The 26,595-nt window shown below is 41.2% G+C and overlaps 1 protein-coding gene across 9 annotated transcripts in view; it reads right to left on the bottom strand.

Annotated features, from left to right (window-relative positions):
* Positions 1 to 26,595, bottom strand: part of senp6a (SUMO specific peptidase 6a) — a 179,114-nt gene that overhangs the window by 41,932 nt on the left and 110,587 nt on the right. For all 9 annotated transcript variants that reach the window (XR_005941294.1, XM_041173392.1, XM_041173372.1 and 6 more), the window contains 3 exons: positions 13,273 to 13,526; positions 5,662 to 5,832; positions 109 to 142 (listed from right to left, as the gene is read on the bottom strand). Coding sequence is in view for 8 of the 9 variants with exons in the window: in XM_041173392.1 (XP_041029326.1) it covers positions 109 to 142; positions 5,662 to 5,832; positions 13,273 to 13,526 (459 nt within the window). In the remaining variant the exon portion in view is untranslated. The remainder of the gene's footprint in view (positions 1 to 108; positions 143 to 5,661; positions 5,833 to 13,272; positions 13,527 to 26,595) is intronic.

The raw sequence follows: 26,595 nt of genomic DNA, 5'->3' as shown, positions 1-26,595 counted from the left end.
CTTTCCAACTCTATTTTTATTCACAAATTGATATGGATGTTGTCTGTTTGGACTCCAGTTTTACAGTCCACTAATCTGTAATGTTAGAAATTAATTGAACAGACTTACCTCCCATACTGACCTTGATGAAGTCTAGGCTGAACTGAAAGAAGAAAAATCTGTTTTAGTGTTTGCAAATCCAACAACTTCAGCTGTTAAATAGCATCAGTGATAAAGATTTAACAAAAATACAACACACATCTTCTCAAAATAACTGCACTTCAATAAAGCAACTTTCTTTTTCTTCAAATGAAGCCATAATCTAATTAAACCTCAAATAGGTTTGTCGCATACTTCTCCTTTAGGTGTCAGCATTCAAAATCAGAAATTTACAACACTGTCACATCTCTAGAAAGTACCTCAATGGGATTTCCCATTATTAATCGAGCAGCCACTTATCACCATGGGCCATCAGGCATGCCAGCAGCTGGATACACCCACTAGTTGAAGCCTCCAAAGGCCCAGTTCCCAAGGATTCTGAATCTTTTCGCTTATGTCCCATCTTGATTTCTCTTCACATCATAGCTTCAATTTTTGGACTTGCGTTTTAAGGTCTTGCCACCTTTCAACTTCTTGCTTCCCTTTTAATTTAACAGGATTGATGTCCAAAGACAAATCCAAAAGATAAAGGACAGGTAGTGGGAAGAGAAAGCCTGAGAGTTTGAACAATATGCCGACCATTATGGCATTCAAAGCTTTTTTTGCAGCCACCAGGGCCATCTATAGACCAAGGTCAAATGGACAAAATCTCTTTGCTCACAGGATGGAGTTTCTCCTTTTAAGGATGACAATGTCATTCTTCAACACTGGAAAGAACACTTGGAACAAACCGTGAATCCACAGTGACGGCTCCAGTGATACTATCCAGGCTATTCCCCAGTACCTGTGGTAGAATCCACGGGTGAACCACCATCGAGGGTGAGCTGCAACAAGCAATCAAACGCGTGACTAACAACAAAGCCTGTGGCCCCCAATAGTATTCCAGCTGAGGTTTTTTGCTCACATCAAAACTTCATGCACTCAACCTACAGATTTTGGGAGGAAAAAGAACTCCAGGAACTTCAGGAATGTGACAATTGTAACTATCTTCAAGAAGAGAGATAAGTCATGCTGTGGAATCTATCAAGGTATTTCTCTCTTGTCCATATCAGGTAGAATCCTGACATGCATTTTCCTGAATCGTCTACTTCCTGTGGCTGAGGAAACCGATGCAGAGACAGTGTGACTTTAGATCTTCCATAGTCCTTGTTGCCAGACATATCCAAGAAAAATGTCAAGAACACCAGGAACTCTTCATTGCACTCATCGACCTGACCAAAGCACTTGACTCAGTAAATCGTGAGGCTCTGAGGATTGTGCTCCAAAGATTTGTCATGTCCAAGAAACTTCATCACAATCCTGTAATTGCTCCATGATGATATGACTACAACTATCTTGAGTGGGAGATCTGAAACAGGCACCTTCAAACTGCACTGGGGTTAAGCAAGGTTGTATGATCGCTCCCACAGTATTTATAAAATCATAAAAACTAGGAGCAGGATTATGCCATTCGGCCCATAGAGCCTGCTACGACATTCAGTAAGATCATGGCTGTTTTGATTGTGGCTGTAACTCCATTTTCTGCCTGCTCCCAATAACCCTCGACTCCCTTGTAGATTAAAAATCTGTCCAACTCAGCCTTGAACATATTCAATGACCCAGCCTCCAATGCTGTCTGGGAAACGAATTCCAAAGACCAACAGCTCTCAGAGAAGAAATTCTTCCTCATCTCAATCTTAAAGAGAGACCCTTTATTTTTAAATTGTGCCTCTGGTTCCAGATTCCCCCACAAGGAGAAGCATCCCCTCACCTTCTACCCTGCCAAGCCCTCTCAGGTCTGATTCAATATGATCACCTCTCATTTTTTTTCAACTGTGATGAATACAGGCCCAACCTGCCCAACTTTTGCTCATAAGACAGCCTCTTCATCCTATTAGTCAGCCTAGTGAATCTTCTTTGAACTGCTTCCCATGCAAGTATATCCCTCCTTAAGGTAGGAGACCAAAACCAGTATTCCAGATGCAATCTCATCAATGCCCTGCACAGATGTGGCAAGTTCTCCTTATTTTTACACTCCATGCCCCTTGCAATAAAGACCAACATCCTATTTATCTTCTTAATTACTTGCTGTACCTGCATGCTAACATTTTGTCATTCATGTACAAGGACACCCAGATCCCTCTGTACTTTAGCATGCCACAGTCTCTCTCCATTTAAATATTCTGCTCGTCTACCCTTCTTGCCAAAGTAGACCACCTCACATTTCCCCACATTATATGCCAACTGCCAATTTTTCCCCCACTCACTTCACCTACCTATATCGTTTTGCACATTTTGTATCCTCCTCACAACTTGCTTTCCTACCTATCTTTGCATTATTAACAAATTTGATTACAATTTGTCCCTTTAAAGTTATTAATAGAGGTCATAAATAGTTGAGGCCCTAGCACTGATCCCTGTTGCATTCCACTAGTTAGTTTGCCAACCTGAAAATGATCCATTTATCCCAACTCTCTTTCCTGTTTGTTAGCCAATCCTCTATCCGAGCCCGTACATCAGCAACACTATGTTCCTATGTTTTGCAGTATTCTTTTTTGTGACACCTTATCGAATGCTTTTTGGAAATCAAAATACACTACATCTACTGATTCCCTTTTAACAACCATGCTTCTAACATCCACACTAATAAACTTGTCAAACATGATTTCCCTTCCACAAAACCATGTTGGCTCTGCCCGATTGTATTATGATTTATCAAATGTCCTGCTACTACATCCTTAATGATGAATTTAAGCATTCTCTCAAAGGCAGATGTTAGAATAACTGGCCCATAGCTTCCTGATTTCTGTCTCGCTGCTTTCTTGAATAGTAGTGTTACATTTGTGGTTGTCCAATCCACTGGCACCTTTCCAGAATCTTGGGAATTTTGGAAGATCACAACCAATGCATCCACTATCTCTGTGTCCACATCCTTTAAGGTCCTCTAACCTCCGTGCCAAAACTAAGCTGACCACCATACAATGACTACAGTTTGCCGACAACTGCATTGTCATTGCCCACTCTGCACCATACTTGCAAGCCACGCTCAATCTCTTCAAATCTGCATACAAGAAACTCTTGAATGTTGCCAAAATAAAACTCATATCAACCTACATGTGGTCAGCAGAATATTCCACCTCCCATATATATTGAAAGAGAAACCTTGGAATATGTTGAGCACTTCTCATACCGTGGCAGGCACATTTCTCAAAAGTTCACCATTGATGAGGAGATCCAACATCAAATCAGCTACACCAGCACAGCCTTGTACAAACCATGGTAGCAAGCGTTTGACAACTAAAATACCCACAAGTCAACATAAGCCCTAGTGCACAAAGCAGTTGTTGTCACCACACTCTGGTACTGCATTGAGATCAGGACTGTGCATCAGCTGCACAAAGGAATGCTAGAGATATTTTATCAGCAATGCTTCCACTGCATCATCTGGATTCAATGGCAGGATTGTCGAAAAATGCTAGTTTCCTTCTTGATGCCAGCTCCACAAACTTTCAGGCAAAACTCCTGCAAAGCCAACTTCTATGGACTAGACACTGTGTCTGAGGATGGGCAAGAATGGTCTCCCCTGCCAGGTCCTGTTTTCTCAACTCTCAAATGGCCAATGTTCCAGGGGAGGACAAAGGACACTCCGAAGCTCACCTTGAAGTGCAGCAGCATTAGTCTTAATAATGGGCAAGCTTGCTACCAATTGTTCCAAATGGCGACAGAACTCCAAGCTTTGAGTCACATCGTTGGTGGCAGACAAGGGAAGAAAAGGAAGCAAATCTTGCATTCCGGACCCCATTACCTCGAGGGGCATCCTGCCCCATGCATCCAAAGATCTGAGAGTTAAGAATTAGCCTGTACAGTTATATGAAGAGCCATGGCAGAAACTCACGACCCTGAGTAGATGTCATCCTCGAACTGAGGGGCAGCTGGTGACGATATAAACTCAAGTTGCTGCTGTAGACTGCCCATTGTAAATATGTTGATTTTAAATTTTAGGAATAAGTACAAGCATATTATACATACTTTTTTATAAATTTATTTCCAAACTCTACATATATTTAGAGAGGGAGTATCCCTAGTTTCCAAAGTAATAGAATTACAATCACGGTTCCCTCTTAGGATCTGCACTGTCTCCCATTATCACCAGTTAACAGCATGGCTCCCACTATCTACCAACCTGTCATCCTGTGTCAGTTGCCATCACCACTCATCAATGGCATAATCTCAACTTTCAAGCCTGGCAGTCCTTCCCATCCCCACTCATACATCTATCCTGTGCATTGCATTTGATGCCAACTCTTAGCAGCCTGCCTCACTCCAGCTTGCGCCTTGCTGATCAAGGTCATAATTGTTGCCCATAGCTTGGCAACCCCTTTCCCTTAGGTACACATTGCAGCTGATGTCAAGGGCCATGGTAGAGAAAACTATTATTGCTTCTGGGGGTGGATCAAAGCCAGGAGATGAAACAGAACATCAATGAACTTGTCAGTTCTCTTCCTTAATGCTAATACATACAAAAATTTTGTTTAAAAACTGCCCGCCCTACCCCCTGTTTCTGCTTCTGGTGTTCCTGGCTCCAATAACGCAGCAATTTTCTATATGCTTCACCTGCTCTGGTATCTGAGATAGAAGACTTGAGCACATAATCCAGGCTGATACCTCCCTGTAGTACTGAAGGAGTGTTGCACTATCATAAGTGCCGCCTTTCGGATGAAAGGCCTGCCCTATCAGATAGGCGCAAAAGATCTCATTGCAGCATTTTGAAGGAGCTGCAGAGTTTTCCCCAGTGCCCTAGCCAACATTCATCCCTCAACCAAGATTGTTTGGTCATCATCACAATGCTGCTTATGGGACATTTGTGCACATGTGAAACTGCATGCTACATTTCCTGTAGTAGAACAGTGACTGTACTTCAAAAGTGCATGATTCACTACAGTACAAACTGAGGTCATCAAAGGCACTACATAAATCCAAGCTTTATTTCCCCCTTTTTCTTTCTCCCTCTTTCAAACCCAGCTTTATCATCCCTTCCCCCTTCTAACACTGCTTGTTACTTGTCCCTAACCTTTATTTTCTCCCTCCCACCTTGCCTTTTCTAGCTAGCAGCACAGTTCTACCTATGCTCTAGTCAAATTACTTGACGTGTATACAATACTTGTCCTTGACCTATGTGTAACATCATGAGAAACTGACTGGTTAGCGTCCACAATGGAAGAATTCTAAAACTTTACATAGTAAAGCTGACAGCCCTCTGCAACCTGGGAACATATTTGCTTGTCACCAGAACTGAAATTGGAACCTTTTAGTGCCAGTACTTCTATCTGGTTACCTCTCTCTCTATGAAGTTGTTACAGGAGCTCAAATTTGAGTTTGTCCTGTTTCTTCATGTAAAATCTGATCTTGCTTTTCAAAACTTGCACTCCCTACCGTGTCCTGTTTTGGACTGTGAAGGTAAAGTTTAATTCTTTTAAATGCACTGTGATCTGACAACAAAAAAAAAAGCTTCAACAAAATGGAAACGTCCAAAACTGCACTTACAATAACGGGTTCCAATACTGTTGTACGAAAACTTCCTATTCGTATACTTCGGCACTTGAGAATAATACTTTCACAGCTATTTTCCACTTGCGAACTAAGAGCATCTGTGTGTGTCTGAGCAACTTCAAGTTTTCTTTTTTTGCCCACTGTTTCATGATAAGAATTTCCAAACTGTAAAGAGAGTAGAGAGAGGGAGCTTTTAAATGCATGGAAAAAAAAACAGAATGTTTGTATTCAGTAAACTTTGGACTTGAAGAAAATCTGGTTTAGTCAGTAAAACAAGTTTGGAACAAAAAAGATACTTTGAAGAAAGTATAAAGCCTTGTGGCTTCCTGCAGAGTTTGATGATTAAAGTTGATGTGTATCATTAATGCATCTTCATGCCTTGTCTCTCAGCTTCAATCAGCCACCTGTCCATGGTATAGGACCTGAACTTCATACTGCCATCACTGCAGAGAAGATAATATGCTTCTTACATGAGCTGCTGTGTGGGGCAAATGAGAATCACACCTTGGAAATATCCATATTACCAGGTTTTATTGGATTTAAACATGATTTTAGAATTCATCCTTTATGGGGTCAATTATTGACTTCAATCATAAAATTATATGTCTTATTTTCATATTTTTTCTCTTTCTTGAATGCAATGGGTGCTTCAAAATGTGCAGAAGCCAAATAGAAGTGGGTTGCACATATCTGCATAAGGATATCTCACCTTCTTTAGGATGACAATGTGTGAATGAAATGAATGCGGCACAAGCATTACTCAAATTTCAGATGCTGCATCCAGATCAGCCTTAATTTTTGGAAATGGAGTTTAAAGTATTTATTTGGAAATGTAAATGGCCTGAAGCTTGGAAAAATATGAACTAAGTACTGCTAAACCTGCTCCACCATTCTACCTTAACTATGTTTACCTGCCTGAACTCCGTATCCCAATATACCCTTACCCAACAAAAACTTAATCAATCTTGATCTCAAAAGTTCCAAGTGTCCCAGTCTCTGCAGCCTTTTAGGAGAGAATTCCAGATTTCTACTACTGTACATGTAAAGAGATAATTCGTGATTTTCCTCCTCAATGGCATAGCTCTACTTTTAAGATTACATCCTCTTCTTCTTGATTTCACCATCAAACGGAATGGTTTCCCTGTAATTACCCTATCGATTCATTTCAACATTTTAAGCATCTTGATTAGATCGTCCCTGGATCTTCTATTTCAAGTCAATTTATTCAAGATGTCCTCATAATTTACCCCTCTAAGCTCCGGTATCATTCTGGTGAATCTACATTACACCCCTTTCCATAGGTAGCATATTCTTTGAGATGTAGGAGCAATCCTCTTCCCCTTTTGAAGGAGTTAGAAGAACGGTGCACCATTTCTGTCACAGCACTGGTGTGAGTAACCTAATTTTCAGGACGTGGTATGTATTTTTCCATCACTTTGCATTTTCAAGATCAATTCCTGTAATCTGAGCATTGCTCTTATGATTCAAAAGCTGCATCTTACTCACAGAATTGCCCCAGGAGCTAATAACTACTCCACTTGCTGCAATTAATGCAGGATTGAACAATGTTACTAATGTTTTTAAAATGCTAGATATTATCACACAAACTAGAGGTTCAAAAACAAATGCAACTACTAGCTTCATTTACACATTTACAAGTCAACAGTAATAGGAAGAATATTTGGAAAACTGGTTGTAAAAATATTTCTTTCAAGCTGAGGGGGGGTTACTGGTTCTCTTAGGCCTCCTTTTGAAAGAAATCTATTTCAACCAAGTGTCAAACCCAAAAGATCAATTATCTCCTCGACAAACTGTCTAGAACCAGAACAGTTAGTGACCTTTTTATGCAGATCAGAAATTACTTGGCCCATCCTCATTTAAAAAAAAACTCAGAGTGTGCTGTTACTTTATTCATTGGACTGGCAGCATATTAAAGTGCACATGAAGGATGAAAAAATGAGAAGGAGATAGCAACTTGGAAAGCTGCATTCAATTTGAAAGTTAGGTTTATATATTTGAACAGAACAAGTGGAAGAGGACTCATTAAAAGTCAATGTGTGGCCATTTAAAATATAAACCTGGAACCAAATGTGAATCTCATGAATAGATCACTCAATATACATTTCACCCAGCAAAGCAAAACAAGTACTGAGCATAAATTTTATTTAATAAAATGTTTCAATAAAAAAAGCAAACCAGCTATAAAAGATTGAAAAGTGTAAAGGAGTAGGAAAAGGAAAAATAATTACTTTGCTTTTGAAAATACCATCTTAAGCAAATGTACTAAGGGAAAGTTTTAAAGAACTTGATTCCATGTGGGTTCTGAATTGGTAAGGGAATCACAAAGTTACACAATCACAAGAGAAAAGAAGAATACAAAAAAAAAAAGCCCATGGCAACAGGCAGAAAAAGCATAACTCCGGAGCTGGGTCCTAAGCCAACTCAGAGCAGTATTAAAATTTCTGAAAGAGACAGCTTCACCTTCCTTTTAATTAACTTTGTAGAATACAACTCCAGCGCGGCATTAAGCCTTCTTGAAACTTCAAAATTTAAAGTCAAAACTTTTTTTTTGTAAAAGAGATTTGGGAAAGAATCTGTTGACTTTTACAAAAAGAAACTATTAGGGGGAGAAAAGATCACATTTCTTTTTTCAAACTGTTTACAAGATGTGTTTCAAATAAAATAATGTCATGGTTTATACAAACGTGAGAACAGGAGTAGCCATTTAGCCCCTCAAGCTGTTCCACCGCCATTCATTAAGATCATGGGTGATCAGTGACCTAACTCCACATGCCCACCTTTATTCAATATTCCTATTAACTCTGCTTAATAAAATATATCAATTTCAGATTTCAAACCATTGATTTAGCATCAACTGTCATTTCAAGGCGAGTGTTCCAAACTTCTACAAATTTTGGGTGTACAAATGTTTCCTAATTTCATTCCTGGAAGTTGGGGCTCTAATTCTTGGACCTTGTCTCAAGTCCATGGCTCCCTAGTCAGTAGAAATAATTTAGAGCCTTGGAGTTATTATAGCACAGGAGGCGGCAATTTGACCCATCGAGTTTATGTCGGACTCTGTACAGCAGTCAGTCCCATTCCCCCGCTCTATTCCTACAAGCTTATGTCCCTCGAGTTTCCAACCAATTTCCTTTTCGAAATCACTTACCATCTCCACTTCCACCACCTTCATAGGTAGTAAGCTCTAGGTCATTATCACTTACTGATAAAAAAGTTCTTCATCACATTTCCCCACATCTCTTACCCAAAACCTTATCTGTTCCCCTCGTTCTTGTACGAGCAGGCTAATGGGGATAGCTTTTCCTTGTTAATCTCATTAAAACCTGTCATAATCTTGTAAATTTCCCCTGAATCCCCTTTGCTACAAGGTGGACAATTCCAGCTTCTCCATCTTATTATTAAAACACCTCATTCCTGGAAGTTCTGGTAAATCTCCTCTGCACATTATCAAGGACCTTCACATCCTTCCTAAATTGTAGTGATTAGAACTGGGAGCAATACTCCAGTTGTGGCCTACCCAAAGCTTTATAAGAGTTTCTCTCAGATAGAGTTCCTTTCTGTCTACCATACTTGACCCCCTTGAAAAACTTCAGTGAAATTACTTATAATCTTATAAATTTCAGTGAATGCAACCCTAGCTTCTGTAAGCCCTTCTTGAAATTTAACCTTTGGAGTCCAGTTATCATCTGGCAAATCTATGCTATACTCCCTCCAAGGCAATATACTTTTCCAAAGGTATGGTGCCTAGAACTGCCTGTAAACCCTGTTAGCAGGCATTTAAAGCTACCATTCTTTAAGCTATGTTTCAAGAATTATGATATCATACTTCCTAGTGTCTATTTGTGCTCTCGTTCAGCCTTATTAACTTCTTGCACTGAAATAAATGTTTATAAGCATTAAACAACTCCTTTGCTGATCTCCTATCCTTTGTTTTCTCTGTCTTCCATATATGTTTATGAATTTCTGGCCTAGCTTCTCTCCCTTCTGAATCAATGCTCAGGTTACCATCCCCTGTCAAGCTGGCTTAAACCCCTCTGAACAGCACGAGCAAACCTCTCCACGACTATATCCGCCCTGTTGACATGCAATTCATTCAACCTGAACAAGTTTCATCTTCCCCAGGGCAGGTCCAATGTCCCAGGAATCGAAAGCCCTCCTCAAGCACCATCTCTCCAGCCATGCATTCACTTGCACATTCCACCTGTTTCTGAATTGACTATCTTTGAGGTTCTGCTTGTTAGTTTCATTCCTAGCTCCCCAAAATCTGCCTTGCAGGGCCTTATCCCTTTTTCGATTTTATGCATTGGTACCCCAATATGGACCATGACCTCTGTCTGTTTACCCTGCCCCGAAGAATGCTCAGTAACATTTTTAACCTTGGTACCTGGGAGTCAATATACTATTCTGAAGTTATGTCTGTAGCTGCAAAATTGCCTCTCTGTTCCCTAACCACTGAATCCCCCAATCACTGTTAGTTTTCTGTCTTTCCTACCCCCCACACCAACCCTTGCCCCCAAGCCTTGTTCAGCTGAGTCATCAATGATGCTTGGGTCAGGGTGTACTCCCCCAGAGGAACAATCGCCATTCAAGTATTCAAAGCGCAAGGGATGTGGTCCCTGTCCCTGATTCAATATCAGTTTCCTGGGATGTCTGGCATGCTGACCACTTCCTCTACTGGAAATACTGGCATAAAGTAATTATTCAGCATGCCTGTCACTTACTCGTTTACCTTGACAACATGACCCAACATTGATCATAAGATTATAAGAAATAGCAGCAGGCTTTTGAAACCCCTCAAGCCTGCTCTGCCAATCAATAAGATTATGGCTAATCTGATTGTGGCCTTAACTCCACTTTCCTGTCTGCGCCCCCATAACCATTGAGTCCTTTGTAGATCAAAAATCTGTTGAACACAGCCTTGCATATATTCAATGACCCAGCGTCCACTGCTCTCTGTGGGAGGGAATTCCAAAGATTCCAAGAAAAAATTTCTCTTCATCTCCGTCCTAAATGGGAGACCCCTTATTTTTTTAAGCTGTGCCCCCTAGTTCTAGATCTCCCTACTAGAGGAAACGTCTTCGCAGCATCTACCCTGTCAAGCCGGACAGAATCTTATACGTTCATCACTTCTCATTCTTCTTAATCCAATCAGTATAGGCCCAACCTGCTCATCCTATCCTCATAAAACAAACACTTCATCCCAGAAATCAGCCATGAGCCTACTCTGACCAGCTTTAATTTTTAAAATGTAATTTAAACATTTGTGTTGATTTTGATATCCCTTGCAAGCTCCTTTTTACACAGCATTTTTGACCCTTTGCTGCTGTTTGCATCTTTTCCACTGACCAGAATCTGCGATTTTTGCATTTTTGTATTTTTTTTCTTTTAGTTGGATTGCATCTCTTAGCTCTTTAGTTATCCCTGGCTATCTTTTTTGGCAAGTAAAGCTCCCGTCCTGTGTGTATGAATTGGTTGTCTATAATTAAATTATTTTTTGAACACCTCCCACTGATCTCCTATCATATAACATATTAACCGATTTGTCCAGGTTACTCTGGACAGTCTCTGCCATATCCAAAGTCAGAGTTCTAAATTTAGAACTTTACTAGCTGTTTTACATTTCTCCCTTTCAAACAGTAGTTAAATTCAATCATATTATGATCACTGTTAGATAAATGTTCACGCATCATTAAGCTGTAACTAACTCTGTCCCATTAACTAAATCGATTATGGTCTGCTCTCGATTGTTCTCGGACATTCTGCTGCAAAAAAAAAACTATCCTGGACACACCCAAGAAATTCACAACCTTTCTGAAAAGTGCTAGCCTGCTTATCCCAATCTATATGGAAGTTAAAATCCCCCAATTCAATGCTCTGCCATTACTACCTGCTTGACTAATCTTTCCATTTATACAAGCTACACTTCAAAGCCACTACCAGGGGCACTAAACACAACTTTGCTGCAGTCTTAAATCCTTTTCAATTTCTTAATTCTACCTGTAAAGTATCATGTGCCTGCTAATTTCTTATTATGCCCTTTGTCCATGAAGTGATTTGAGCCTTCATCATTAAGGCTACTCCTCCCCCTCGACCACTTTTCCTATCCTTCCTGTATACCTCATAACCGGGTATATTTAATTCCCAGTACTAAGCATCTTGTTGCCATGTCTCAGTAATGGCTACCATGTCATACCCTCAAAGTTGATTTTGCATCTGTAATTCATTCAATTTGTTCCATATATTCTGTGCATTTGTTTGCAGAACGCTTCTTTGGGCCACACATCCCACCCTGTCCTTCTGCTCTAATGGCTTACTCAGCAATATTGAGCCAGGAAAGAACTGTACTGTTGGGTTTCTGATTTCTCTCTCGTAATTTAATCACTTCACATCTTTTAGTCTTCCCTTTACCTGTGGAGCCTAATGGAAAATTGCTGACTTACTGTATTCTCTTCCCTTTCATTTTTCTAACCATTATCTATTCTACTTGTTCAACCCGGGTCCTCCTTCTCCACTTACTTGGTTAAAGTCCTAAGTTTCCACTTGGACACTGATACCAGCACCATTCAAATGGAGTCCATCCCAAAAGTATAGTTCTCTCCTCTCCCAATACTAGTGCCAGTCTCCCAAAGGATAGAACCCCTCTTTCCCAAAACCCTCCTCCATTTCCCGAATCTGCTTATCCCTACGTCAATTTGCACATGGCTTGACTAATAATCCAGAGATTACAATCGTCATGATCCTGTTCTTTAATTTAGCCCCTAGTTCATAGTATTCTGCAAATAGGACCTCTTGCCAACTCCTCTATTTTGGAACCATCAACATTGGGATCAGGACAACTGGATCTGTTCCCTCTTCAATATCCTTTCAAGTCAGTTCGAGATGTCCCTCAGCTTGACACCAGATAGGCAACTTACCTCAATGACTTATTGGAAAAATAAAATGTCCCTCAATATCTTGTAAAAAATGACTGGGAGAAGGCTCGCAACTTCAGAAACACTACCAAATTCTTTTGGTTTATTCCTCCATCATAAATACAGACACCATGCTGCTCAAATTCACTCCCCTCAACAAAGCATTCATTATTCTATTTACAAGACCTGATCAAGTCAGATATCAACTTGAATCTCAGGGAAATCATTCAGTTAAAGGACTGACAGGTAAACATTTCTCCTCTGACATTTCACACTGAACAGATTTTAGAAAAAAGTTGACTGAACAAAAATAGCGCTTTGATAATGGTGTCAGCCATCACTCAGTGGCATCGTTCTTGCCAAGATGTAAGATCCCATTGCATGATTTTGAAGAATAAGGGACTCCTTCACAGGTCCTGACCAATAATTATCACAAAATCAACATCACTAAAAATAGATTGTGTGATTATTGTCAGATTGCTGTTTGTGGGACCTTGCTGCTTCCAAGTTGCTGTCATATTTCCATTAGAGTAGCTTCTACACTAAATACTGAAGGAACTGCGAAGTGCTTTGGGGAGTCCTGAGGTTATGAAAGGTGCTATTCAAATTCCAGTCTTTAATTTTTTCTTTGTTACACATGTAAAACTCAACAGGATATCTGCAGTTGCATTACCTTATCTTTCATCTTTGCCTTTCTTGGCAACGTGGCAGTAGATTCTACTTCTGCGAGAATGCTTTCAGAAATCTCTTCAGCTGCATTTCCATCAGGAGGCTCTTCTGGTACAGGCTCTAAGGGTCTAGTGGAGGGCACAGGAGAAAGACTTGCAGTGTCAGTAGTTCTACCAGCAGAATGAACACTGTCCATTCTGCTACTTCCAGTACTGGCATTATCATCTTCTTCATCTTCATCATCACTGGACAGCACAACTGGGCGAAAATGGCAAAATTAGTGCACAGAAGCAGAAACATGGTAACATTCCCATTCTATTTTACATCCATTAATCATGGACAATTTTGGTCATACTTCGCTGAATGTTGTACAAAACTACAGGAGCATTGGGCAGAAGGAGAGAATAAAAAATTGCTTACGGATGCTTTCCAAACACAGGAGATACTATACTATTGTGACATTAGATCCAAATTTAGAATTCTGGAAAAGTCAATGGTTTTTGTTCAGAAAATCCACTTATAACAACAGCCATTCATTACTGTCATGAGTTGCTGGGCCTCCAGAAGAACTTCATCACTGGACTGAAACTGATTGAGATCATCAGGAGTTATTTATATATAAATATATAAAATAAAATAAATAAAAAAAAAAAGTGAGGCACTTTCTGAATCTGTTATAGGAGCGATGTCAGGAAAATGTTCTTCACACTATGATTAACATGTGGAATGAACTTCAAGGTAAAAATCATGGGTGAAATAAAGGCTCTTTATAAAAACACTAAAGCACTGCTTAACATAATTGCAATCCACTTAATTTTTATTTAATTGTAGAAGCGTTTCCAAATGGGTTTTTCCAAATTGACCAAACAAATGATAGGAGAAGGCAGGTGGGGGGCAGGGACAGGGTTAGGAGTGGAAGCAGGATGAGAAGGGGGCATGGGGGCGGGGCGAGGGGGCACAGGGGCGGGGGGGCACGGGGCAGGCGAGGGGGCACGGGGGCAGGCGAGGGGGCACGGGGGCGGGCGAGGGAGCGAAGGCGCGCATGGTAAGTAACACATGTAACTTCAGCCATTAAGTAAGAAATTCTTGTTTGGGATCAGGTACTTGGTCACAGCGTAAAACTGATACGTATCCCAGTGACAGTGGGGCATGCTTGCTAATCTCTCACATTAACACAGTAAAAGGAGTAGGCTATTTGGCACCTGGAGCCTGTGCCCTCTGAAGTGAGATCATGGCTGATCTGTGACCCAACTCCATACATCCACCTTTGTCCATATCCCATAATGCCTTTGGTTAACAAAAAAGGTATCAATCTCAGTTTTAAAATTAAATGATGTAGCATCAAATGACATCTGTGGAAGAGAATTCCAAACTTGTATCAGTGTGTGTTTCCTAATTTCACCCTAAAAGGTCTGGCTCTAATTTTTGAGACTGCCCTTTAGTCCTCGACTTTCCAATCAGCGGAAATCAGTTCTATTCATCTGCCCTACCTGTTCCCTTTATTGTCTTGAAAACTTCCATCAAATTGCCTCTTAATGCACTGAATTACAGGGAATACAACCCATGGTTGTGTTATCTCTCATAATAACTTAACTCTCGGGCTCCTGATATTACTTTGTTAAATCTACTCTGCACTCCCTCAGACGCCAATCCATCCCAAGGTGCCCAGAGCTGCTCCCTGTACTCCAGGTATGGTCTAACCACAGCTTTGTGTAGCTGCAGCATAACTTCTACCTTCCTGCATTCTTGACCAGCATTCCATTAACATTTTGAATTATTTTTGTACCTGACACAGATGCTGCCAGACCTGGACCAGCCTCCGCATTCAAAGGATCATCCTCCGCCATTTCCGCCAACTCCAGCATGACGCCACCACCAAACACATCTTCCGTTCACTCCCCCCCGGCGGCATTCCATAGGGATCGTTCCCTCCGGGACACCCTGGTCCACTCCTCCATCACCCCACTACTCCTCAACCCCTACCTATGGGCACCTCCCTATGCCCTCGCAAAAGATGCAACACCTGCCCCTTCACTTCCTCTCTCCTCACCGTCCAAGGGTCCAAACACTCCTTTCAAGTGAAGCAGCATTTCACTTGCTTTTCCCCCAACTTAGTCTACTGCATTCGTTGCTCCCAATGCGGTCTCCTCTACATTGGAGAGACCAAACATAAACTGGGCAATCGCTTTGCAGAACACCTGCGGTCTGTCCGCAAGAAAGACCCAAACCTCCCTGTCGCTTGCCATTTTAACATTCCACCTTGCTCTCTTGCCCACATGTTTGTCCTTGGCTTGCTGTATTGTTCCAGTGAAGCCCAGCTCAAACTGGAGGAACAGCACCTTATCATCCGACCAGGCATTTTATAGCCTTCCAGACTGAATATTGAATTCAACAACTTTAGATCTTGAACTCCCTCCTCCATCCCCACCCCCTTCCTTTTGTGTTTTCTAATAATTTACATAGATTTTTCTTTTCCCACCTATTTCCATTATTTTTAAATCTTGTATGCCCTGCTACTCTTTCCACCCCACCGCCACTAGAGCTGTACCTTGAGTGCCCTACCATCCATTCTTAATTAGCACATTCGTTTAGATAATATCACCACCTTCAACACTTCTATGTTCTTTTGTCTATGATATCTTTTGATTAACTACTCCTATCACTGCTTGCTTGTCCCTACAACCACTCCCCCTCAACTTCTCTCCCCCTACTGCCCCCCCTCCCCCTCCCCCTTAAACCAGCTTATATTTCACCTCTTTCCTAACATTCAATCAGTTCTGTTGAAGGGTCATGAGGACGCGAAATTCTTTTCTTCTCCACCGATGTTGCCAGACCTGCTGAGTTTTTCCAGGTAATTCTGTTTTTGTAACTGCATACAATGTCAGCTATCTGAGAAATCAGCAAATTTGAATATGTGGTTTTCTATCCCATTATCTAAGTCATTACCAAAATGGTGAATAATTGACACCCCAACACAAGTCATTGCAGGACACCACTCGTTACTCTTGGCAATCAGAGTACCTCTCATTATTCCTGCTCTGGACTCCTGCCACACAGCTTTCAATTCCATGAATTTCAACTCCAACAAACTTGTCTATTGTGAGGGACTTTATCAAATGCCTTCTGGAAGTCCATAAAAAAAAAACAACTATAGACATTAACTTCTTCACTGCTCCAGACATCTCTACAAAAACTTTAATGGGATTCGTCAGGCATAATCCATCTCTTACAAATGGAGTTCCCCAGGGATTGGTTTTAAGATCCCTGTTCTTCCTGATCTATATATTAATGACCTAGACCTTGGTATACAGGGCATGAAACCTGGAAGTATTGTGAACCATGAGGAGGCTGATGTAGAACCTCAAAAGGACATAGGCAGATTGGAAAAATGGGCAGACACGTGGCAGATGAAATTTAATGCAGAGAAGCATGAAGTGACTTGCATTCTTCCTACCAAAATGAGACACAATACAAAATAAAGGGTACAACTCTAAAGGGGGTGCAGGAGTAGAGGCACCAGGGTGCATATATGCATAAATCATTGAAGGTGGCAGGGCAAATTGAGAGTGGTTAAAGCAGCATACAGTATCCTGGGATTTATTATTAGGTGCAGAGTACAAAAGGTACTTTATGTTAAACTTGTATAAAACACTGGTTCAGCCTCAAATGGAGTATTGTGTCCAGTTCTGGGTGCCATACTTTAGGAAGGATATGAAAGCATTAGAGAGGGTATGGAAAAGACTCATGAGAGCTGTTCTAGGGATGAGGAACTTCAGTTCTGAGGATAGATTGGAGAAGTTGGGGCTGTTTTCCTTGGAGAGGAGAAGGCTGAGAGGAGATTTGAAAGGCACTCAAAATCATGAGGGGTCGGACAGAGTAGATAGGGAGAAGCTATTCCCACTTGTGAATGGATTGAGAATGACAGGGCACAGATTTAAAGTAATTAGCAAAAGAAGCAAAAGCGATATGAGGGAAAACTTTTTCACGCATGGTTGCGGTCTGGAATGAAATGCACTGCCAGAGTGTGTGGAGAAGGCAGGTTCAATTGCGACATTCAGAAGGGTATCAGGCCATTATCTGAAAAGGAAGAATGTGCAGAAGGCAGGAGAGTGACACTAGGTGCATTGCTCATTCAGAAATCTGGTGCGGACACGATGGGCCAAATGGCCTCCTGCGCTGTAACAATTCTGTTCTTGAATCCCTTATTCTGATTCAGTATTAGTTTCCTTGGAAAGTTTGGTGTGCTGACTTGTCCCTCCATTGTAAATGTTGATAGTGATTATTTAGCATGCCCACCTTTAAAAAAAATTTTCATTGATATCACCGTTGTCAGCTTTTAGAAAGGTCCACATTACTCTTCTCATAACATTATAAAAATTGTGCGTTGATTTTGATGTCCCTTACAAATTTCATTGTTTTTTTTGTAGCTCTTACAATCTGTTTTGTCAACCTTAGCTTTGCTATTTTATCTTTCCCAGTCACGAGGAATTGTGCTTTTTTTAGTTTGCTTTTCTTTTAGCTTAAAGTTGTCTCTTACTTCTATGGTTGTTCATAGACTTTTTTGGCAACTAGAGTTCTTTCTCCTTAGAGGTGCCAATTGGCTATCACAGTAAATTATTTTTATGACCCCCCCAATAAACTGATCTTCTGTTGTTTCACCCAATAACAGAAACATGATTGTGTTACCCGTGTCCTTACCTTTCACTCTATCAGTTTCCATATTTAATAGAACATCCTCTGCCATTTCCCTCAGCTCCAGCTTGATGCCACTACCAAACACGTCTTTTCCATCCTTCCTCTTTCAGAAATCTGATGGGACCACTCACACCGCAATACCCTGGTCCAGTCCTTAACTAGCCCCAACAACCCTTCCCGTGACACTAACTGAGAGAAGGCAGGTATGCAGCTCTTACAATTAGATTTTCAGGAGCTAGGGAGGAAGTTAAAAAGAAAGATATTGAAGGTAGTAATCTCTGGATTATTCCCAGTGTCATGCACTAGCGAGAGTAGAAATTGAAAGATAGGGAGGATCAATGCTTGGCTCGAGGCATGTTGCAGGGAGGAAGACTTCAGATTCTTGGGGCATTGGGACCAATTCTGGGATAGGAGACATCTATTCAAAAGAGGCAGGTTGCACCTTGACAAGATTGTGACTAATGTGCTCACAGGGAGGTGGTTCAGCAGGGTTTACCCTAAGTTGTCAGGGGTTTGAGCGTCAGCATATCAAAGCAGAAAGAGCAATAAGGTGCATAAAATAAGAGTTGGGTAGTGCATGAGAAGGAAGTGGCACTATTAGATAAGAGCAGACTAAGAAGGATTACAAGGAATACAAAGACAGGTTTACAATGCATACGTGCAAATGCACAGTGTATTAAATGAAGTTGGTGAACCACAAGCACAAATAGCAACATGGGAATAAGATGTAGTAGCAATGACAAAATGTAACTTAAAAATGGTTAGGACTGGGTGCTTAATATCCAAGGATATTAAGTATTCAGAAAGGAAAGAGAAGGATAAAAATGCGGTGGGGCGGCAGTACCAATTAGGACAGGTATTATAATGTTGGAAAAGGAGGATATCTTTTGAGGGTGGCAAGAAAATTTGAAAAGCAAATTGAGGACAATCATTCTGCTAGGGTGTTCAAGAGGTCTCCAAGTAGTGGAAGAGAGAGTAGAGCAAATCTACAGGGCAGTCACAAAGATGTGCATGAACAATATAATGGTGTCACTGGGGAGCTTTAATCACCCAAATATCAATTGAGATAATGTTACAGTAAAGGGAAAGGAGTGGGAGGAATTTCTGAAATGTGTTCTGGCGAATTTCCTCCATCAGTCTGCTCTTGATCCATTACGAAGGAGTTATTGCTGGATCTGATGCTGGGGAATGAGATGGGCCAAGTGGACCACGTGTCTGTGGAAGAACACTTAGGTAGGAGTGATCATTGTATCATAAGGTCTAGATTAGTAATGGAGAGGAACAAGGAACAATCTAAAGTCGAACTTCTAAATTGGAAGAGAGTTAATTTCATTGGTATGAGGGGAGATCTAGCTAGAGTAATGCAAGGTTTTATAATATGGTTATGTTTTGGGCTGTCTCTTAAGATAAAACAGAATACCTTGGAAAAGGGGGATGGTGTGAAGTTGTATTGAACTCTGTCTAACAATAGGCCAGGTGATGGTTACCAGGGGGCAGGGGGCCCAGGTCAAAGTTTACTGGAGCCTTGTGTCATATTTCTCACATGAAGTGTCTTGGAATAAAAGGTAGGTCATTTAGGACTGAGAGGAAGAGGAATTATTCACTCAGAGGATGGTGAATCTTTGGAATGCTTTTTTCCAGAGGGCTGTCAAGGCTCAGTGATTGAGTATATACAAGACAGAGATCGATAAATTTCTAGATATTAAAGACATCATGGGATATGGGGATAGTGCTGAAAAATGGCATTGAGATAGATGATCAGCCATGATCTAGTTGAATGGTGGGAATGGTGGAAGAGGCTTAAGGGGCCTACTCCTCCTCCTCATAGTTCCTGTTTCTATAACACCGAGAGGCAATTGTTCTTGCTTTGTGCAAACTTAAAGACTCCCTAGCACATTGATTGAAAAAACCCTGGACAGGGAGAGCAGGGGTCCCAAAGAGAGACAGCAACATCAGCTGCTGCAATCAGCAGAGACAGAAAAAGGCTGTTTTTCTTTGTTTGCTTCCAGACAGAATGCCTTTGGGAAGACAAAAACAAAAAACTGCGGATGCTGGAAATCCAAAACAAAAACAGAATTACCTGGACAAACTCAGCAGGTCTGGCAGCATCGGCGGAGAAGAAAAGAGTTGACGTTTCAAGTCCTCATGACCCTTCAACAGAACTGTGGCCTTTAAGGAAAGATGTTTCCAGGTAGAAGCAAGGTATATTCCAATAAGGGTGACAAGGGAGATAGGGACAATGCTAAGGGAAGTGGGGAAGAACTTGCCGCCGCAATCTTCTAATCTTTCTAAGATATGTGGGAGGTGCCAGAGGATTGGAGAATGGTAAATGTAACACTGTTATACAAGAAAGGGTGTAATAGTATTCCTAGTAACTACAGGCTGGTCAGTTTAACCTTAGCGCTGGGTAAGATTTTAGAAACAATAATCATGGGGGAAAAAGAAATAAACGGGCACTTGAGAGGTTTGAATCAATTAAGGAGAGCTAGCATGGATTTGTAAAAGGCAGAGCATACTTGAATAATCCAAATGAATTTTCTGATGAAGTAACACAGAAGGTTGATGAAAGGAAAGCAACGGATGTTGTCTATATGGATTTTAAGAAACTGTTTGAGAAGGTACACGTAAAAGGCTGTTTAATAAAATTGTGGCTCATGGAATAGGAATCTTGCCTAAGATTGGCCAAGATACCAGAACATACAGCTGAATAAAAAGGCAACTTATCAACTACAACAATGCCACATTTTGGTTAGTAATGCTTTAGAGCATCAATTCAGATTATATGATCCATCTGTGAGCAACATCACAGAAGATCAACCATAATACATTGTGTGACAAGCTAATGCATAATCAAACAGCATAGGAGAACAGCCATTCTGTCCTCATGCCGATGGCAGACACTTTGATACAATGATTCTACATTGATAACAGAAATATCGACAACAGTAATTTTAGAAGAAAGATTTGCATTTGTATACTGCCTTTTCTACCCTCAGGATGTTCTAAAGTGCTTTGCGGCCAAACTAGCACTGCTGTAATATAAGGAAGATTGAAGCCAATTTGTACACAAAGGTCTGACAAAAAGCAACATAATAATGTCTAGATAATCAATTTTTTAATGTATAAAGTGATGCTGATTAAGTTAAAAATAATGGCCAGAGCACCAGGGAGAACCTCCCTGCTCTTCTCTGAAATAGTGCCATGGGATGTTTTGCATCCACCTAAGAGTGCCAAAAGGGATTTAATTTAATGTTATATCTAGAAGAGCGAAGGTTCAAGAGATTTGAGCACAAAATCTAGGCTGACATTTTATTGTAATACTGTATGAACGCTACAGGGCTAGAGGTGCCATCTTTTGGATGAGACTTTAAATTAAGGCTCTCTCTGCCCTGTCAGGTGGACAATAAAGATCCCTGGCATTATTTTGATATCAGGTGTAGCTTTCTCTGGTAACTCTTTCGAGTACAAATCCGTTTCCATCTGTTTCAGATGAAGTTACATTGTTTCATAGTTTTGCCATTGTGAGATTTGAACTCTTGATCTTGGGGTTACAAACCCAGTACCATAACCACTTGGCTATTTAGGCCAAGCCTAGCTTTCTCTGGTACCCTGGCCATTATTTATCACTCAATCATCACCACAAATAAATGATAAGTCGTTGTCACATTGCTGATTTTGGGATCTTGCCGTGCACAAATAAGCTGCCACATTTTCTACATTACAACAGTGACTGCAATTCTTAATTGGCTGTAAAGGGTTTTGGAACATCCTGGTGCTGGCAAAGGCGCTAAGTAAGTACAAGGTCTGTCTCTATTTTTTGATATGTGGCTGCACTCAATAGGATTTATTTTTAAAATCTGGTTACATGGCTTGCAGTTCCTGGATTAAATCTAAAACGGCATTACGCAGCAACATTAGTCTTGCTAATTATTACACAGTATCATTTAGTTTTGAGGTCTCGTAGTCTGTAGACACCAACTATTTAGGAAATGGTCTCATCTAAAATTTTGAAGAACAAATTCTAGCCCATTTTGGAAATCAGTATGTGATACTGTCCCTATCTAGCCTGTAGGATCATGCCATGCATCAGTCGGATACCACAGATCAAGGGCACCAAAGATCAATGGAAGGAGATGATCCTTCATTTTCTACCTTTCCTCAGTTAGAAAAGCGGCAGTCTTGGTTAGTAGGCCCTGGTAAGTATTTCTTTTGGTCTTTAATATTCTCTCAACTAGAGGAGCTAAAAGTAAAGGGAGTGATTTAAGGGTAGGTAATGGCAGGGCAGCTCAGCCAAGTGGAATGTTCCTCCTGTGTGATGTGGGAAGTCAGAGACACTTCCAGTGTCCACAGCAACCATGTGAGCAGCAAGTGTCTCCAACTGCAGCTACTTGAAATCAGTGTTTAGGAGTTGGCGCTGCACCTGGAGTAACTGTGGAGCATCCACAAGGATGAGATCTTTGTGGGTTGCACGTACAGTGAGGTGATCATACCGCAGGTAAAGAGTGCACAGGCAGAAAGGGAATGGCTGGCCGCCAGACAGAGTAAAAGCACAAGACAGGTAGTGCAGGAGTCCCCTGGGTCCATCTCCCTCTTCAACAGATTTTCCATTTGGACACTGCTGGAGGAGATGGTTTCTCAGGGGATTGCAGCAAGAGCCAAGTCCGTGGCACCATGACTGGCTCAACTACACAAGAAGGGGGTGGGGGGTCTATAAAAAGAATGGGAGAACAATAGTGATAGGGGATTCTATTGTAAAGGGAACAGGTAGACATTTCTGTGGCCGCAGACGTGACACCAGAATGGTACGTTGCCTCCCTGGTGCCAGGGTCAAGGATGTCACTGAGTGGCTGCAGGACATTGAGGTTGTAGTCCATATCGGTACCAACGACGTAGGTTAAAAAGAGGGATGAGGTCCTGTAAGCAGAATATATGGAACTAGGGAATAAATTAAAAAGCAAGACCTCAAAGGTAGTAATCCAAGGATTACTCCCAGTGACAAATGCTAGTGAGGTCAGGAATAGGAGAATAGACCAGATCAATGTGTGGCTGGAGAGGCGATGTAGGGCAGCGGGATTCAGATTCATGAGGCATTGGGACCGATTCTGGGGAAGATGGGATCTGTACAAGCTGGACAGGTTGCACCACAGCAGGACCAGGACCAATATCCTTGCAGGGGTATTCGCTAATATTGTGGGGGAGGGTTTAAACTAGATTGGCAGGGGGTTGGGAACCTGAGTGGGGAGGCACAAGACAGGAAAACAAAGATAGGAATGAAAGACAGAAAAGTAGAAAGCAAAAGTGGAAGGCAGAGGAAACAAGGGCTAGCAGCAAATAGGGCCATAGTACAAAAAACGGCTTGTAAAAATGTTAAAAAGACATGTCTAAAGGCACTGTATCTGAATGAACGGAGCATTCGCAATCAAGTAGACGAATGAACAGTGCAAATAGACATAAATGGGTACGATATGATTGCGATTATGGAGATGTGGCTGCAGGGTGACCAAGGTTGGCAACTGAATAGCTAAGATTACTCGATATTTAGGACAGACTAAAAGGACAAAGGAGGTGATGTGGCATTGTTAGTTAAGGATGAAATCCGTGCAATAGTGAGAGGGGTACAGGCTTGGAAAATCTAGATTTAGAAACTAGGGTGGAGCTAAGAAGCAACAAAGGGCAGAAAACATTAGTGAGAGTTGTCTATAGGCCTCCAAACAGTGTGATAAGGTAGGGGGCGGCATCAAACAGGAAATTAGAGTTGCGTCTAACAAGGGTGTTACAGTACTCATGAGTGACTTTAATCTACACATAGACTGGGCAAAGCAAATTAGCAATAATACCGCGACGAATGAATTTGAGGGTGTATGAGATGGTTTTCTAGCCCAGTATGTTGAAGAACCAACTAGGCAATAGGCTTTCCTAGATTTGGTATTGTGCAATGAAAAGGGTTTAATTAATAATCTTGTTGTGCTGGGTCCTTTTGGAAACAATGACCATAACATGATGAAGAACTCTATTAGGCTGGAAAGTGAAATAGTCCTATCTAAAACTAGGGTCCTAAATCTTAACAAAGGAAACTACGAAGGTATAAGCCATGAGTTGGCTAAGATAAGATTGGGGAACTTCATTAAAAGGCATGATGTTGGATAGACAAAGGCTAATATATCAGGAATGAATGCAAGCATTGCAAGTTATATATACCTCTCTGGTGCAAAAACACAACCGGAAAAGCGGCCTGACCATGGCTAACAGAAGAAATTAAGAATAGTATTAGATCCAAAGAAGAGTCATATAAAGTTGTTAGAAAAAGTAGCAAGCCTGAAGATTGGGAAAGTTTGGAATTCAGCAAAGGAGAACCAAGAGATGGATTAAGAGGGGAAAAACAGAGTATGAGAGTAAACTTGCAAGGAACATAAAAGCAGACTGTAAAGGCTACTATAAGTATGCAAAAAGAAAAAGATTAGTGAAGACAAAAGTAGGTCCCTTACAGTCTGAAGCAGGAGAATTTATAATAGAAAACAAGGAAATGGCAGTGTAATTAAACAATTACTTTAGTTCTATCTTCATGGAGGAAAACAAAAATAACTTCCAGGAGGAATTGGAGGAAATTAGTATTACTAAAAAAAGTATTGGAGGAATTAATGGAACTAAAAGCTGATAAATTCCCAGGGCCCTATAATCTACATCCCAGGGTACAAAAGGTGCTGGCCATGGAAATAATGGATGCGTTGGTTGTCATCTTCCAAAATTCTATAGTTTCTGGAACAGTCCCAGCAGACTGGAGGGTGGCAAATGTAACCCGGTTATAAGGGAGGGAGAAAACAATGAAATGCAGACCAGTCAGCCTAACCTCAGTAGCAGGGAAAATGCTACAATCTATTATAAAAGATGTGATAAAAGAACACTTAGAAAATATCAATGGGATTAGACAAAGTCAACATGGATTTATGAAAGGAAAACCATGATTGACAAACCTGAAGTGCTTTGAGGACGTATCTAGCAGAATAGATAAGGGAGAACCAGTGGATGTGATGTATTTGGATTTTCAGAAAGCTTTTGATAAAGTCCCATGTAAGGGGTTAGTAAAATTAAAGCACATGGGATTGGGCGTAATATATTGGCATGGATTGAGAATTGGTTATCAGACAGAAAACAGAGAGTAGGAATAAATGGGTCTTTTTCAGAGTGACAGGTGGTGACTAGTGGGGTACCACAGGGAACAGTGCTTGGGCCCCAGCTATTCACAATATATATTGGGAACCAAATGTAATATTTCCAAGTTTGCTGATGACACAAAACTTAGTGGGAATGTGAGCGATAAGGAGGGTGTTAAGAGTCTTCAAGGCGATTTAGACAGGTTGGGTAAGTGGACAAATACATGGCAGGTACAGTATAACGTGGATAAGTGTGAAGTTATCCACTTTGGTAGGAAAAACAGAACAGCTGAGTGTTATTTAAATGGTGATAGATTGGGAAATGTTGACGTACAAAAGGGACCTGGGTGTCCTTGTACACTAATCACTGAAAGCAAGCATGCAGGTGCAGCTAAGAAGGCAAGTGTTATGTTGGCCTTCATTGCAAGAGGACTTGAGTACAGGAGCAAGGATGTCTTATTGTAGCAGTACAGGGCCTCGGTGAGACCACACCTGGAGTAGCGTGTGCAGTTTTGGTCTCCTTATCTAAGAAAAGATATACTTGCCATCGAGGGAGTGCAACAAAGTTTCAGCAGACTGATTCCTGGGATAGCAAGATTGTCGTGTGAGGAGAGATTAGGTCGACCAGGCCTGTATTCACTTAAAAGAATGAGAGGAGATCTCATTGAAAGATATAAAATTCTGAAAGGGATGGACAGGCTGGATGTAGGGATGATATTTCCTCTGGCTGGGGGTGTGGATCACAATCTCAGGATACAGGATAGGCCATTTAGGACTAAGATGAGGAGAAATTTTTATGCTCAGAGGGTGCTGAACAAAAGGCTATGGAGGCCAAGTCACTGAATATGTTTAAGAAGGAAATAGATAAATTCTTGCACTCTAAAGGTGTCAAGGGGTATGGGGAGAGCACAAGAGTGCAGCATTGAGATAGAGGGTCAGCCATGATCATATTGAATGGCAGAGCAGGCTCGAATGGCTGAACGGCCTACTCCTGCTCCTATTTTCTATGTTTCTATGAGGCACAAAACAGACCTCACTGCAGTTTGGATGCAGTACTTTCCAATATTGATGTATTCAAGAACATCGTATAAAAAGAATCACAGCATCTTGCAGGGTAAGCCCATATGTTGGCTTACCCGTGAAAATTACAACAGTAATATACTTTCAGTTTAGCAGGAATCTTAATTTCCAGTCACAGCCCCTACAGGTGACTTTCTGCCCTGTTTGCAATGTTGAAGAGAAGCCAACTCCGCTGACCTTCACTTCCAATTATTGAGCATCAGAACAGGCACAGTGTAATGACCTCCTCCTGTGGTTTAAAATTCTATGGGCAGAATTTTGCCGTCAGCGAGCAGGGTGTGGGGCCTGCTCACTGACGCGTAAAATGACGTGTGATGACATCGGGCGGAACTCCCGGCATCACCCAGCCCCATTTAAATTTTCAGGAAGATGGGGGCACAGCAAAATCAGCTGTCCACCCG

This window comes from Carcharodon carcharias, chromosome 2 (assembly GCF_017639515.1).
Source record: "Carcharodon carcharias isolate sCarCar2 chromosome 2, sCarCar2.pri, whole genome shotgun sequence".
Classification (NCBI taxonomy): Eukaryota; Metazoa; Chordata; class Chondrichthyes; order Lamniformes; family Lamnidae; genus Carcharodon; species Carcharodon carcharias.
Note: the sequence above shows the minus strand (reverse complement) of the source record. Positions and strands in the feature narration are given on the sequence as shown.